This window comes from Phascolarctos cinereus, unplaced genomic scaffold, assembly GCF_003287225.1.
Source record: "Phascolarctos cinereus isolate Bilbo 61053 unplaced genomic scaffold, phaCin_HiC Scaffold_1;HRSCAF=81, whole genome shotgun sequence".
NCBI lineage: Eukaryota > Metazoa > Chordata > Mammalia > Diprotodontia > Phascolarctidae > Phascolarctos > Phascolarctos cinereus.
The window spans coordinates 153,730,336-153,746,878 of NW_027555514.1; the positions used below are offsets into that span (position 1 = coordinate 153,730,336).

The 16,543-nt window shown below is 35.0% G+C and overlaps 1 protein-coding gene across 1 annotated transcript in view; it reads right to left on the reverse strand.

Moving 5' to 3' along the window:
- The window catches only part of SEMA3E (semaphorin 3E), a 345,931-nt gene that overhangs the window by 22,715 nt on the left and 306,673 nt on the right, over positions 1 to 16,543 (reverse strand). Inside the window, exons 15-16 of the mRNA XM_020999789.2 lie at positions 8,940 to 9,007; positions 7,511 to 7,650 (exon numbers count right to left, since the gene is read on the reverse strand). Of these exons, the coding sequence (XP_020855448.1) occupies positions 7,511 to 7,650; positions 8,940 to 9,007 (208 nt within the window). The remainder of the gene's footprint in view (positions 1 to 7,510; positions 7,651 to 8,939; positions 9,008 to 16,543) is intronic.

The window sequence follows — 16,543 nt, forward strand, 5'->3', positions numbered from 1 at the left end:
TGGAACATGAGAGTCAGTGAGTTTTGTTTTGTTTTTGAACAAAGAATATACAAAAAGGAATAGAATATGATAATTCAGTAAAGTGTATCTGAATTAAATTTATTGCTCCTGAACAAAATGAAAAGGGGTTAGAATTATATTTAGCAGTGAATGGGGTGGGCACATGAACTTTTTTTGTGAGTGATATGATCAAATTTATACATACACAGTACATACAGCCTTTAAGGCTAAGGAAATGAATTCTTATTTATTCAGCAAAAATGTATTAAATACCAACTTTGTGCACAGTACGGTGGTAGGCACTGTAGTCAACACAAAATTTAGACAAGTCTCAGTCCTTGCCCTCACTGAACACAAAGTCTATGGTGTTGATAAGGCATCATCAAAGATAACTACAACATATAGTATTGTTTGATAAACAATTACAGTGAATAGTGAGTTTAAGGATGCTGCAGCACACTGTCAATGACAATGCACTAAAAAAAAGTAGCGTAAGGGATGTAATTTTGGACATACATGACCAGAAAATGAAGCCACCTTATGAGAGGGAAGAATAAAGGATGAACAGCTTGAATGCTGCATTAGTAGAAAGACCCAGAGAAAGAGCTCCAGCATGGGATAATATCTCAGTGGAGGATTTATGGAATGACATAGAGAAGCACTGCACAGGAAGAGAAGACTAAGATGAGACATCAACTGCACTGTTAGAGGAAGGACTCACATGGATGAGAAGACAAATCCACTGATGTAATGAAGCAGAACTGTACTAAGGAGTTGCAAAGACCAGTACTACGTGAATACCAAGTGAAGAGAGAATGTTCGGGCACTGAGTGTGGACTATCTTTTAAGAAGTTTGTTCAGTGTAAGGGATGAGAATTAGAATAGTACCTCAAAGAAGTTACAGGATTAAAGGATTTTTTAAAAATTCCCTAGTTAGGAGAAAACTGATCGTGTTTATTGGCAGAGTGAAAGTAGCAAGTGAAAAATAAAGAAATTGATGACTCAGGAGAGAGAGAACTAACTAATGGAAAATGACCCAGAAAAAGATAAGGAGTAGCATCAAGGGCAAGGCCTACGTTTCGCTCCAAGACATGAGAGAAGAGAGATGAAGCTATAGAAGCACAAAGGATTAGAGGCAGGTTGCCACAGCGGATAGAGTGTGGGGCATGGAGCCAGGAAGATTCATCTTTCTGAGTTCAAATCTAGCCTCAGACATTTACTAGTTGTGTGACCCTGGGCAAGTTACTTAACTTTGTTTGCCTCAGTTTCCTCATCTGTAAAATGAACTGGAGAAGAAAATAGCAAACTACTGCAGGATCTTAGCTAAGAAAACCCCAAGTGGGGTTAGATGCAACTGAACAATAACAAAGTGAGAGAAACTGTTAGGTAGACTAGATTTCAGTACAAGAAGTGGTCAGATCATCTGAGTTGAAGGAGGTAGATACGGAGCTTTAAGAAAAGAGGAAAATAGAACTTTGGAGGCAGAGCCAAGATGGCTGAGTGAAAGCAGTGACTTGCTTGAGCTCTCCCCTAAATCCCTCCAAATACCTATAAAAAATGGCTCTAAACAAATTCTAAAGCAGCAGAACCCACAAAAAGACAGAGTGAAGCAAATTTCCAGCCCAAGACAAACTGGATGATTGATCAGAAAGGTATACGGTGCTGGGTGGAGAGACGAGTGCAGTGTGGTGTGGGCACACAGGCCGCAGCAAACCTGCAGCAGGCCTCAGAGGACTGAATCTCAGGCAGCTGTGATGGTTTCCTGACCTCTCCATCTGCGAACGCCAAAGACAACTTAGAAAATCAGTGGGAAAAGTCTGTTTCTGTGGTGAGAGAGGAGCTAGGTCTCAGAGCCAGTTCCAGAGTGCAGAGCATGGAGTATAGGGCCCATGGCAGTGACTGTGTCCTGAGCTTCTGGCACACAGACTGAGGGGGAATCAAGTAGCTGATCAGAGGAAGACTGGGGGGATATCTTTGCCAGTGCTGAGGCAGGAATCTCTTGCTTTGCCTGTGCTTGGATCTGGGTCACAGTTCTGGGCAGCGGTCCTGGGGCGAGGAAGAGAGCTGGTATGGGGGAGTTTGTACTGACTGTGGAGAGGAAACCCTCCTCACAGTTCCAGGACAGAAAGCAGTGCTTGTGGTCACTAATAGACCCAGCACAGGCCAGGAAAGGAGTAAACACCTTGCCCCTTATCATACCACCTTGCAAGAACTGAAAATTTACAGGTCCCTACAAGTATCTCTGAAAACAGCTGTACAAACCACCGAAGCTTGGGACAGTACATTCTCCACACTGGAAGCAGACTCTTACCTTAACAAAGAGTTTAAAACTCAAGTAATTGGCAGGGATCATGAGCTAGCAGCGCAAAAAGAGTCAGCCTATATTATCTTACTGTGGTAACAAAGAAGATCAAAACATACAACCAGAAGAAGACAACGAAGTCAAACCTCCTACATCCAAAGCCTCCAAGAAAAATACGAATGAGTCCCAGGCCTTGGAAGAGTTCAAAAGGGATTTTGAGAAGCAAGTAAGAGAAGTAGAGGAAAAACTGGGAAAAGAAATGAGAGTGATGCAAGAAAATCATGAAAAAAAGTCAACAGCTTGCTAAAGGAGACCCCCAAAAATACTGAAGAAAATAACACCTTAAAAAATAGCCTAACCAAAATGGCAAAAGGACAGAGAGAGAGAGAGAGAGAGAGAGAGAGAGAGAGAGAGAGAGAGAGAGAGAGAGGGAGGGAGGGAGAGAGAGAGAGAGAGAGAGAGAGAGTGTACAGGGTGAGCTGAAGATTAAGGGGTCATATCTGGAGAATAAAATTAAGGGATGAGAGAGAATGATACATGGAGAAGAAGAAAGGGAGAGGTAGAATGGGGTAAATTATCTCACAAAAAAACAGGAAAGAAAAGGCTTTTATAGTGGAGGGGAAATGAGGGAAGGTGAGAGGGAATGAGTGAATTTTATTCTCATAGGATTTGGCCTAAGGAGGTAATAACATACATATTCAATTGGGTATGGAAATCTGTCCTACCCTACAGGAAATTAGGGGGGGAAGGGGACAAGAGAGCAGGGGGATGATAGAGAGGAGGGCAGATTGGAAAAGGAGGTAATCAGAAGCAAATACTTCTGAGGAGGGACAGGGTCAAAAGAAAGAATAGAATAAATGGGGTGGGGCAGGATAGGATTAAGGGAAATAGAGTTAGTTTTTCACAACATATCTACTATGGAAGTGTTTTGCACAGCTGCACATGTATAACCTATATTGAGTTGCTTGCCTTTTCAATGAGGGTGGGTGGGGAGGGAGGAAGGGAGAAAATGTGAAACCCAAAGTTTTAAGAACACGTGTTTAAAAAAAATGTTTTCACATGAAACTGGGAAATAAGAAATACAGGAAATGGGGTACAGAAGTCTATCCTGCCCTACAGGAAAATAGAAGGGGAAGGGGATAAGACAAGGAGGGGAGAGACAGAAGAGAGAGCAGACTAGGGAAAAGGGTATTCAGAAGGCAGGCCATCTTGGGGTTGGGGGAGGGGCAAAATGGGGTGAAAATTTGGAACTCAAAATCTTGTGGAAGTAAATGTTGAAAACTAAAAATAAATAAATTTGTCTTTAAAAATTTAAAAAAAACAATAAAAAAAACCTAAAAAATTAAATAAAGGGGGGGGGCAGCTAGGTAGTACAGTGGATTGAGCAACAGCCCTGAAGTCAGGAGGACCTGAGTTCAAATCTGGCCTCAGACCAAACACTTGACACTTAACTAGCTGTGTGACCCTGGGCAAGTCACTTAACCCCAATTGCCTAAAAAACAAAACAAAATAAAACAAAGAAAGGAGGAAAATAATTTGCTTCCCAATTACTTGTTTCCCTTCAAATTCTAAACATATTTACTTTGATTATATAAAAGCTTCATAATTTTATATAATCAAAAATTTCCATTTTATCTTTTATGATCATCTCTATTCTTTTTATTGATTAGGATTCCTTATCCCATATGAAGTAGTAAAAGTTATTTCCCTTCTCCTCTGTTAATAACAAAATATTCAGTTCATATGCACATTTAGAGTTTATTATGATGTATTGGTAAATGCCTAAGTTAATAGTTTAAGCCTAATTTCTGCCAGACTGCCTTCCAGGTTTTAGTTTACTTTATTTTTAGCAGATCATATAAAATAGGAAGTCCTTATGTTACGAGTTAGAATCTGTGATTTATTCTACAAAATGCTATGAAGTTTGATTATTTATAGGGATTGTTTAACTAACATATTACATTGTTCAACTCTTTTAATCACTACCAAATGGTTTTGATAATAATTGCACTGTGGTATAGTTTAAGATGTGAGACTGCTAAATTTTCCCCTTCATTTTCACCTTTTTTTTTTAATCATTTTTCTTGAGATTTTTGACCTTTTACTTTTCCAGATGAATATTGTTTTTACTTATTCTAATTCTATAAGGTAAGCAAAGTGTTTTGATAGGTATAAAATTGACTATATGTTATTTTAGCTAGTGTGATCATTTTAAAATATATTTTCATAAACCAATCATGAAGACTTACTATTTTTATTGTCTTCATTTCTGTAAAGAAGTTTTTACAGATATATTTCTATAAATCCTGTATATGTCTTGGGAGATTGACTTTCAGATATTTTATATATTCTAAAGATATTCTGAATAGACTTTCTTCTCATTCCTACTAGATTTTGTTAGTCAAACAGGAATAATATTTATAGTTTTGTGGATTTATTTCACATTTGTATTCTTTATTGAAGTAATTAATTATTTGAAATAAATTCTAGTTGAATCTCTAATGTTCTCTATCATATCTCCTGACATAGTGCTGATGGCCTCTTTCCTTGTTTATTCTCTGAATTTCTTTTTATTTTCATTGCTATTGCTAGGAATTCTAAAATTATGTTAAAGAATAATAGTGAAAATGGACATCTTTACTCTAATCTTATTGGAAAGTCTGTTAATGATTCTAATTTACAGTTGTCCTTGGTTTGAATTGTTAAGAAAAGATCCACTTATTACTATGGTTTTTGATGTGTTTTTTTAAACATAAATGAGTGTTGTATTTTTCAAAAGTTTTTTTATGTATCTCAATATAATTGTGTGATTTTAATTGTTTTGCATAGTAATATGGTCTAGTTTGAAAATAATTCTATAGCCTCTTAGTAATATTTTATTTAATATTTTAACATCAATATTCCTTCTCTGATTTCTCTAATTATTAATTATTTCTGGTATACTATTATCAACCATACAAAAAATACTCCAAATAAATAATAATTAGAGAAACAAAAATTTTAAATGTTCTGAGGTTCCTTTTCATACTCATTAGATAGACAAAGGGAGCAGAAAGGAAATTAACAATTATTGGAAGAGTTTTAGAACAGACACACTAATGTTGTTGGATGTGTACATTAGTTCAATTACTCTGAAAAATAATTTGGAACTATACTATGACACTTATATGTAAATATCCTATGATCTTGCAATACTACTATTAGGCATATGTACAAAGGAGATCAAGTTTAGATAAAAAGGACCCATATTTGCAAGAATATTGATAGCAGAACTTTTTGAAATAGCAAAGAACTAGAAACAAGATACATGCTCAGTAAGTAGGGGAAAGGCTGAACAAATTATAAAGTATGTGTGTGATGGAGCATTCTTGTACCATAAAAATGAAGAATATGACTGATTCTGAGAAACATGAAAAACTTGGATGAACTGATGCAAAATGAAATAAGCATGACCAGGAGAAGAATTAAAATTATGACAACAACAACAGTGTGAGAAAAGCCAATTTGAAAAGACTTTGGAACTAATGAAAATGGTAACCAGTAGCTGCTTCAAAACACCAGTGTTGAAACATATCTCAAACATCTTCCCTGAGAGGTGATGCAAAGTGAGACATTCATTCTTAGACATAACCAATGTCTTGATTTGTTAGGTGACTATGGGAATGGAGTCAGGAAGACAGAATTGGAAAAAGAATAGAAGGATCAAATAAAGAATTATAGGACTGAGGAGAATTAAGAATGTCTCATGTCTGCAGACAACAGAGAAATGAAAAATTAGAGATGCATGGGTTTTGCTCTCCGATGAAGAAAGAAATCCTGTGTCTCCCTAATTACTTGTCCATCTCTACTTCCTAATTTTATAAGACACTTGTCCATGACCTATATCTATATTTCAACAATGTATTTTTATCCACTAAATTAATGTGTGTTTTTCTTTTCCTTTCTACTTTCTCTCTGTCTACAGAAGCAGTATTGTATAGTGACAATAGTCATTGACTTGGCAACAGCAGAGAGTCAGATATAAATGCCACCTCATGAATTTTCTTCCAATGTGACCACAGGAAAGTCATTTAATCTCTCTAAATATTCATTTCTTCATCAGTCAAAAACACACTTTCCTCACAGGATTGTTGGAAATATCACATGACATAAATGAGGTAAAGTGCTCTACAAATGTTGAAGTATCAAATAAATGCCAACTATTATTATTTATTCTATAGCCTTAACATGCACTACATTAACCTATAGACTGCTAGAGGGCAGGGACTGTGTTTTTGTGGTTTATTAGTAATGGTCCTTATTCCAACATCCAATCAGGCATTTAATAAATTCATTTTGATAATGATGATGATGTTAATCTTTTTCTTAGGAAAGTAATTTACCTCATTGACAAATCATTCATTTTGTTTACAAGAAGGAAACCATTTATAATGATCTAATTTAACTTAGGAGTGATACTAAGAAAAATACTACTCTTTCAGTAGAACTTTCGTTTAACTAGTCACAATCAAAGATTTTATCAGCATGATTATTTCCTCTAACCAAGAAACATTGCCACTTATGTTTGCCTTAATATATAGTCTTTGTTAGAGCGTAAGCTCCTTGAGGCCTGAGACTGTTTCATGTTTCTTTCTGTATCACTAGTACTTAGTAAATGCTTAACAAATGCTTCCTGATTGATTGGTTGATTTGTACATTGCTATGGCTGAAAAAAAAAACCCTATGTTGATCAAACTTATGTTGAATTTCTTCATACTTAACTAGATATATCTTTGAATTTCAGAACCAGACCTCCTTCAGTTCAGACTTTCTCATTTGGCAGGACCTGAAAAACTTGTTCTTTGTTAGAGAAGCCTTTGAGAACTTAGGGTAATAGCTATGTCATGATGAGATATCAGAGTTGAACTTTAGTGAGAAATTAGCATTACAATTTTGTAAAATCATCGTGACACAGTAACATTAAATTCATTGAGCTGGATTGATCATTCTTCTAGATCAGGGGTGGGGAACCCCTGTTCTAGATTAACTTTCTGTTTCCATCAGCCAAGTTTAATGAACTTGAATGTGATAAAGGATTGATAACTATTGAAAAGGTTGACAAAAAATAATAAAAGTTTTAAGAAGACATAAATTCAGATCAGTAAATGAGTCTTGTGCCCAATTTTAAAGCATTTTTCTATAAAGATATAGAATCAAATTAGAAATTACCTCTTCCTTTCTTGTTTCACGTGCTTTCTGTACAAACCAGACGACTTTTGCTTGCAGTGATCGTGGAGTGCATTCCAGCAAAGTACTGTTATATTCTATACCATAAGCCAAACGTTCCTCAGTCTTATCTAACACTTCTCCTGTAAAGGAAATTTTGGGGTTAGTATTCATCTTCTCTTTCTCTTTCTTTTTTTTTCCTCTTTCATTGATTTATCTCTGTCACAAAGAAGCTCTTGTCCCTTAAGGGCAAAAAAAAATGTTATTTTAAGATCTATGTTGGACAACAACTTCTCAGGGTTGAGCCGTTTAGGTCCAGGTCCATTAAGAAGGTTATTTGAAAGGAGTGTTATGCCAGGAAATGAGGAGAAAAGACATAGACATGTTTAAAGACAGTCAGGAATGGGAATTTGGCTGGGTAATAGTGGAGATGGATGGCTTCCATAGGGTAAGCGATCACAATCAGGAAGTTAGCTAAGGTGGGGGTAAAAAAACACACCACATGTCTCTACAGACAATGAAGCAAGTCCAAGCAGACTAAATTAAGTATTAGAAACTCAGGTGAGGAGGAATTTAGGGCTTAGAACCAGTCTTTTAGGAAACCAGAGGTAACCTTCTATGCAATGAGTTGCAGTAATTGATACGGAGAACAAACAGCAAAAATGTTTGATTAATACCAAGCCTAGGACTTTGTGAAGCAAGGATACTTTATGTACTACATTCCTATTGCTGGAATTGGTCTCAGAGTATTGGCAGGCCATATTTCACAGATGAAAGAAAGCAGGCATACTTGGTCATAGCAGAGGAATGAGGGATCAGGGAGAAAGGCAGTTCTTGACAGGTAGAAAAGAAAGTGGGATGAGGAAATTTCTAGGTAGATTTAAAATGTGGTATAATGGAAAGAATACTCTTTTTAGAGTCAGGCCTATATGGCCTAAAATACTGCTTCTGACACTTCTTGTCTGACTCTAGACAAGTCACAACCTCTGTGAGACTTGGTTTCCTTGTCTATACAAATGGGGTTAATAATACCTATGTTGTTACAAGGAACAGATGACACAATGCATATAAAATGCTTTGCAAATTTTAACACGCTATATAAATGTCAGACATAAATAGTTCTGGAGGTATCCAACAAGACATTTACATTAAGGGCTGGGAGATATATTGGTTTGAAATATCTAGAGAACCCTGTTGTGAGTTGTTAATGCTTTCAAATAAAAATAATCTTTTTTTCATTTAAAAATAATTTCTGTTTAAAGTCCCTCTTCAACCCTCAAAGAAACATAATATTTCAGTAAACATTACTCTTGTGAAGGTCAACTGCAAAGATAGCTATGGTCCTTTATATGAGATGTTTAATGCTTTTTGCTACAGTGATCTGTAAAGTATGTTCAAAGCAACTGGTAGCAATTTATTATGTTCGGATTACCAACAAACTGCTGTCCAAAACATTGCTGAGCTGCATTTCCATGCCGAACATCTTGTCTTCTGAAACGTCTAGGGGGAAAAAACACAGTGCTTAGAAGACATACAGTTTTCAATTTTCCAGAGTTTAAAAACCACCACATGCATTACAAATTCATGGAGAATTTTGCTCCTGAAAAATTGATCAGCCATACTAAACAAGGAGAAAATCTGAATTACATTGTTTTCTTTATTTCTGTCAAACATTACTAAAGAGAATAATGATATTCTTTGGGGACTAAGAAACATAGAAAAACATCTTTTTAAACAGCCCCATAGGGTTAAATCTGAATCCCAAAGCAAAAATTGTAAAAAGGACTGCCTTATACTTTGTCAAAACAGTGTTATGCAAATAGCTATGAAAGGCCCTTTGGTTTGAAATTAACATATAGAGTGATAATAGACATATGTGGGTAGGGATGGTGGGGGTGAAAGAGTCATATTTATTTGAAATAAAAACATTCATAAAGTTCTGAAATGTAATAGAGTCCATATCATAAAAAAATGAATTTTATCTGAACATTTTGTTCTCTATCAAGATAAATCAGCATAAATAAGGTTGTTAAGGAAGAGTAATATCAATATAACTTATTACTTTATCACATTTAGTAGTTGAGAATTAATTATATAGCTTTGTTTAGAATTCTTATTTTCAGGTTGTATCATAGACATATTATAGAATATTCACTGAAATAATATGAAAGTTGTATTAGTAGGCAATTTAAGAAAATATTAACCAATATTTTCTTTCACAGATACCCTTCTGACAAGATAGGCAGTGTGGTATAGTGTAGTGGATAGGGAGTGATCCTTGGAGTCATTACGATGGAATTAAGACCTACTGCTGACAAATTAGCTACATAGCTCTAAGTAAGACTCTTAACCTCTTAGTGCCATAGGCAGATCTCTAAGAAAAGTTACAAATTTGTTGCTATTCTGTATTTGTGGAAGGAGTTTCTGCATTGGGAAGGGTGGACTCAAAGGTCTGGACCGAGAATGTCATACCTTTCTGATATATCATACTTCTTGGCAAATCATCATCATTTATAATAAAAAGTACTAAATTAAATACTTGCACAGACTAGAATAAAAATACAGAAGGTGAACAGATTTTCTATGCAACTTCAATACTTTGATGGATCTTTGATCTCAGTTATAGGTTCCCTTTCCATCAGTGCAGGTAGCAATGCTCCTTACTCTGTTTTGTCCATGTTATACTGCAAATCCTCTACAACGTGCTATGTACCTTCTATATACTGACAAAGTATGAAAATCAATGGAACACGCAGACTGTGTATTGTTTATTTCCTGCTCTTTCTAAATGACAAGTCCATCTCCTTTTTTGGTCCTACTCCTCTCTGATTCTATCCTTTATTGTTTACTACACCATTTTTATTAATACTGTGTTTTAGCCTATTCACACCCACCTTTCCATTGTCCTTCTATTGAGACTTAACTTTACTTCTTTAAAAGAGTATAGCATAACTTTAAAGTATCAAATGCATGAAGGTTACCTATTTCCCAAACAATAAAAACAATAAACAATAAATTATTATAAATAAGATTTATGAAGTGTTTAACATCTTATAATTTAATGTTGCCCATCCAAATAGATTTTAGAGACTACAGAAAGAATTCTGAGTGGGGCCTGAACTGAATGGGAGGAAGACAGAGTTCTGGGTTGCCTTTGGGAAATGATGAGAGATTAATGAGTTGTTTTTAATGAACTTAAACATCTCCTTGAAAGAAAGGCCCATAATCATAACAATTTTTTTTCTGGTGATTCCTTATGGGAGTACATGAACAAAGGTCACAGGAGATTGGCAGGTATGGGTGAGTTACAATCTGTATCATTAAAGGGAGAGCTCAAATTAGGTAACTGATCCATTGGAGAATTGAAGTTTCAGACTATTTTTCTCAAGATATTGTAAGTTTAGGAGTCACAATATTGTAGTCTACTAAGAATTAAAATTTGCTTCTATAAAGTAAGTGCAAATCTTTCAAGAAGGCAAAAATTCAGGAAGGTTGTCATTAAAAGAAACTAGTTAAATTGAAGAATACTATAATTTAAAATTCTAAAACTAAACATAGTGGTGAGCTACTATGATAATGTATCTAAAAACTGGGTTCATTTGTAAATATCAGGGTATAAATTTTATGTCTCCTCTTAAATGTAAGTACCCTGAGAGCAAGGCCACATTCTTTATTGATACAGTCCACACAGGGCTTTCTTTGTACACAGGAGGGAGATAAAACCTGTTCCTGAACTGAATGAAAACTATATACCATAGTTGGAAAATCATGAGAATTAAAGTAAATCTAACAGGCAAATTATTCTTCAAGGATGGGTTCAAATCTTACTTTAATCAATAGATGTATGAATTTGCCTATGTGAAGCTAGGCTAGATAAACAACTAGAAGCTAGGTGTTTATGTTTACACATGATTGGTGGAGGGACTCATGTCTCAACTTCTATCTAGGGATAAAAGACTAAAAGACTGAACTTATAATAAATTCAGTTGGAATTTTGGCACAAGGAATAAAGGAAAAGTAATATTACAGTGGTCTGAAGACTTACAACTTAAAGAAAAAGACAAATTCTATCCTCTTCATATTATTTCATGTCCATATATACTATAAAAGTATTCTAGAACTAAGATATCATCAGGCAAATATAAAGCACTATGAGGCAGTTCTAACTCAGTATTTTTTTTTTCCCCTTACTGTTTGTTGTTTACGACAAAGTCCTCTGGAGAGAAGTGGTGAGATAAATGGAAAAGTCAAAGAAATTGGCATTACAGGGAATGCTGGTGTGTAAAATTTGTTAAGACAAGAGATTAGGGCTCCAGTAATGTGTTACTTTGAAGCTTCACTGTGACATGGAAATGACTCAATTATCTAATGCTATTGTATCCAAACATAAGTTCGAGCAGGTTCTACCATGCAGAAAAGGTTTTGAGTATAGACCATTTGATGGACTACATGTCTGATAAAATTTGGAGAGACTCATCACCACATGATACATAGGGTGATGACTATTTCAGCCATAGCAACTGAGAGAGATCAATTAAGTTATAGAGGATTTGCAAAATTGAATATATGTATTGTGGGAGAGAGGGACCATAGCAATCAAATTATAGATCCCTGAAAAACAAAAAACAAATAGTATGAAGCAAGAATTGGAGTGGGGGAGATAACTTATGGTCAAGGCATTAACAACTCTAACGATGTAGAATGAGGACACAAATTAATAATAAGCACACACATTTTGTTTTAATATTTTTGGGGAGATTAAAATAAAGATCTCTCATAGAGTTGTAATGCATTATGTAATCTCATAAATAATAATGCATTACATCAATTTTAAATAATGCTTTGGTATTGTGGGTTAGATAAATTTTAAATATGTTCCCATTTGGAAACATGATCAAAGAGGACTAAGAAGAGACAAAATATAAAAGCAGGAAAATAGGGAGTTTGCTGTATTTTGAAAGAATGTAGTGATTTTTGTTGTATATTAATTTTTCCCCTGTTGGGTCATTTTCACTCTGAGAACAGAGAACTATTTATTTTAATAGCCAGTTTTCAATTTCTGCTTCTAGCCAGGTCTTTAGTAAAAATGATCTGTTATAAAAGCAAACAATTTTCCCTTCATGTGTTGGAACTTATCCACAAAGACTCCTCTAGGGGTAAGTGATGGCTCACAAAATCTGAAGCCATTTGACAGATCTCCATTACTACTTTATGGAACTAAAATTGGTAAAGTTAATGAATAAGACTTTCACCCATATCCCTTCACTTCTCTCATTCCCTCATATTCCTCATCCTACACACTTAACTTTCACTGAACAAATCTTTACTGGCCTCTTTGTTCCTTTTTTCTCAGTCCTTTTCTGCACTTTCTTTCATAATGGACCATATCCCAAAATATATTATTTCCTTGAACTAATCAATTATTCAATCTAACTATTCCATCAAAGCAGATAATTATTATCAACAGTTCTCATTGGCATACTAGATGAATACACTACAATATACACTACGTGTGTGTGTATAACAGAAATATACACTACATACCACTATCCTACAATCAAGCAGTGATAATTTATTTAGACCACTTAGGAGAAGGGAGGTAGTGTTGCCAAGTGAATAAAGCACTGTCTGGCCCTAGAACTAGAGGACTTGTGTTTACTTTCCCACTTCTAATGGTTACTACCTAGGTGAGCAGTGACAAGTCATTTTACCATTTTTAGCATCAGATTCTTCACCCATAAAATAAGGGAGAGGGAAGAGATGACTTTTGAAATCCCTTCTGGCTCTTGATCTATGGTCTTAAAGTCTATCTGAATTTGCAGAGTTAGGGGGTCCACCAATATGTAATATTACACATATTGTCAGATGTTTTAATGCATTTATTGGTTTTGCTTATTTTCTCTTTTTCCTCATTTTTTTAAAAAAATAACAACACTTTATTATATGAGATGCCTCTCTTGCAGGGAGCAAGAAGAGGGCTGCAGAGGAAATGTAGGCAATGGAAAAGTAAAACACATTAATAACTAATAAGTAAAAAGGAAAAACAAGTAAGTGAACCTATGACCCACTGTTTCTCACTTTACATATTTGCTTTATCTTGTTTTTAGTCATTTTATCTAGAAAATGCATCATTTTTAATTTTTTTTTTAAATTCACATAACTTCATAGTAATTAAGTAAAGAAATACCTTGGCTCCTTGAGAAATCCCAGAGTTCAAACATATATTCCTGTTGAAGGAACTTAGGGATTCTTCTTCTGTTACCAAAATGGCAATGACCTATGCAGAACTGTAGCCATTGGAGTTGGGTGGGGGGTAAGGAAAGGAGTTTTCTCTGTCTTTCATGTGTACTGAATTAAGTCACACGTTTCATTAATTACATAGGTCATGCATTTGCCTAGGAGTTAAAATATTCACTTTCAAATGAAACAGATTAGAAGCAGCTGGCACAGAGGACATGGGGCAAACGCAGGATTTATTTTAGAATTTATTTTTTTCTCTTAAATCTCTGAATCCCTCATGTGTAGTAGCTTGCCATTTCCCCATTTCATGTTTATCCAAACACTTTTCATGCCTTCCAGGCATAGATTTCTAACACAAGCAGCAGTTGATCTAAGGCAGGGTGAAAAAAGTGGATACATCTGTTTCAGCTGGAATTTCTGTATAGGCGATTTAGTACTATTGATTTCCAGGTAAAGGGTAAAGTTTGAAAACTTCCACAAACACAGCACATTTAATTAAATTGTTTTGCAGCACCTTTCCACATAAGGCTATTCTGCGAAGGTTTAAATAATCAATGTCAGACTTCTCTATTCATTCAGAATATTGCTCACTCAGCAATGAGTGTGGCCTGGAGTCAGGAAGACCTAGTCTCATATCTGAACCTCCAGCACTTACTAGATGTGTGACAATGGCTTGCTCATGGTTACACATCTAATTTCCCTGACACCAATTTTCTCCAAATACACTCATATGTGCCTGCTTATATACAGAATCCTCATAATTTCTTATCCGGCCAGCTTTATTTACTCATTAACACAATGCCTGTTTCAGGTAACGAGTAATTTAGGAAGTGATTGGCTTAATATGTATTCTATGAACACATAACTATAGCTATCCATTATTTTAATACAACTTTATTATTTTCATAGATAACACATACAATAAAGTTGGCAGGCAAACTGTTTGCCACTATCTCCAGCCCCGTACCACTACATTTGAGAGACCTCATCTGTAAATTGGTTTCATGAGTTCTCAACAGAGTTTATCTTGATTTTTTTTCCCACAAGTACAAAATGTCCTCCTGGAATCTTTAAGGATTTTTCTCCCTTAAAAAAATCATTTACTATGCTGCTTGTGCATAACATTCACTTCATGTCTTATCTAAAAGGCTTTTAAATTTTACTCATTTCCTTGCCTCCCCAATGTCATCTCATAAATTAAAAAAAATTAATTTCTTCTGGTTGCAATTAGGACTGACTTAGTTTGAGGCTTTCCAGCTTCTACTGCTGTAAGAAGACAGGAATAAATAGCAAGAGGAAAGGTTGGGGGTGGGGATGGAATGGAGATGGATACTATCTTTTTTTTAACACAGTGATGGGTACTGAGAGTTCATGAACTTATATGTAATTAATCTATATACACATATATAATTATTTAGCTCTATCTATAGACATATATAACTTTATCTATATAAAATTAATGACCATTATTGCTTTCCATATGCTTTTAAGAATAGGAGAAACATACTTTTCTAATAATGCAAACACTGTAAACTCATTTTGTAATTTTAATATGTGAATACAACTCTGGAGCTAGCAATGAATAGTCATTCTTTCTGGTCCTTATGGTAGGACCATATCTTAAATAACTTATCTTTTCACATTTTTATTGCTTTAGAAAAGAAGTTCTGATTTCATCAACATGAAGTTCTCCCATTGTGTATGTATAGCCCAATTCTTTCATGACTTGGGAGTTAAATTCCAGAAAGTTGCTAGAGGCACTGAGATGATGTGTTGCTCCCATGATCGCACAACTATTAAGTGTTAGTAAGGAAACATGAAGGAAGTACCAAGTCTTCTTGGCTTCAAGGGGCTAGTACTGTATAGACTATGTAATGTCGTTGTTGTTGTTGTTTAGTTGTATCCAACTCTACATGCCTCCATGGGCTCTGTCTATGGGGTTTTCTTGGCAAAGAGATCAGAATGGTTTGCCACTTCCTTCACCAGGGTGTCACCATTTTACACGTGAGGAACTGAGACAAACATAGAGTGTGTGATTTGCCCAGGGTTACACAGCTAATAAGTGTCTGAGGCCAAATTTGAATTCAGAGCTTCTGAACTCCAGGCCCAGAGCTCTATTCACTGTGCCATCTAACTGCTCCATGCAATGCCATACTACCTCTTTTTTTTTTCACTTACAAAATCTTTCATATTACATATTCCCTGGTGACACACATGTCCTTTTTTCCCAATCTTGGTTATCTTTTCTTTTCTATATAAAATTTTAAAATAATTTAATGACTTTCTATAGAGATAGGAAAATAAGAATATGCTAAATAAAGTCAGCAAAATAGTTTATAAGAGTCCACAGAGTAGAGTGGATAAAAGGCATTGCTTTAGAGTCAGTAAGACCTGATGTCAAGTGTTTCATCTAACATGAAACTTCACAGAAACCAAGAAGCTCTGTAAGATTATATCTAAATTAGATACTGGCACCAATGAATTCGTTTCTATATCAAAATTTCTCAAACCAAGGAAATTAGAGACCTGGATATTATATATACATATATACATGTATATAATGAAGATTCAATGAAAGATCTAGGCTATACATGTAGCCTAGGTCTCTAACTCTTTCTATATATACACACACATTATATAAATATATACACACACACACATACACACACACATATAGATATATATGTCTATATATTTAATCTTTGTATAGAAAAACACACATATGTACATTTACATATACACATGCACACATGTATATAGGTTTTTTCATGTCTTTCATTTTTAATAAATTAAAAG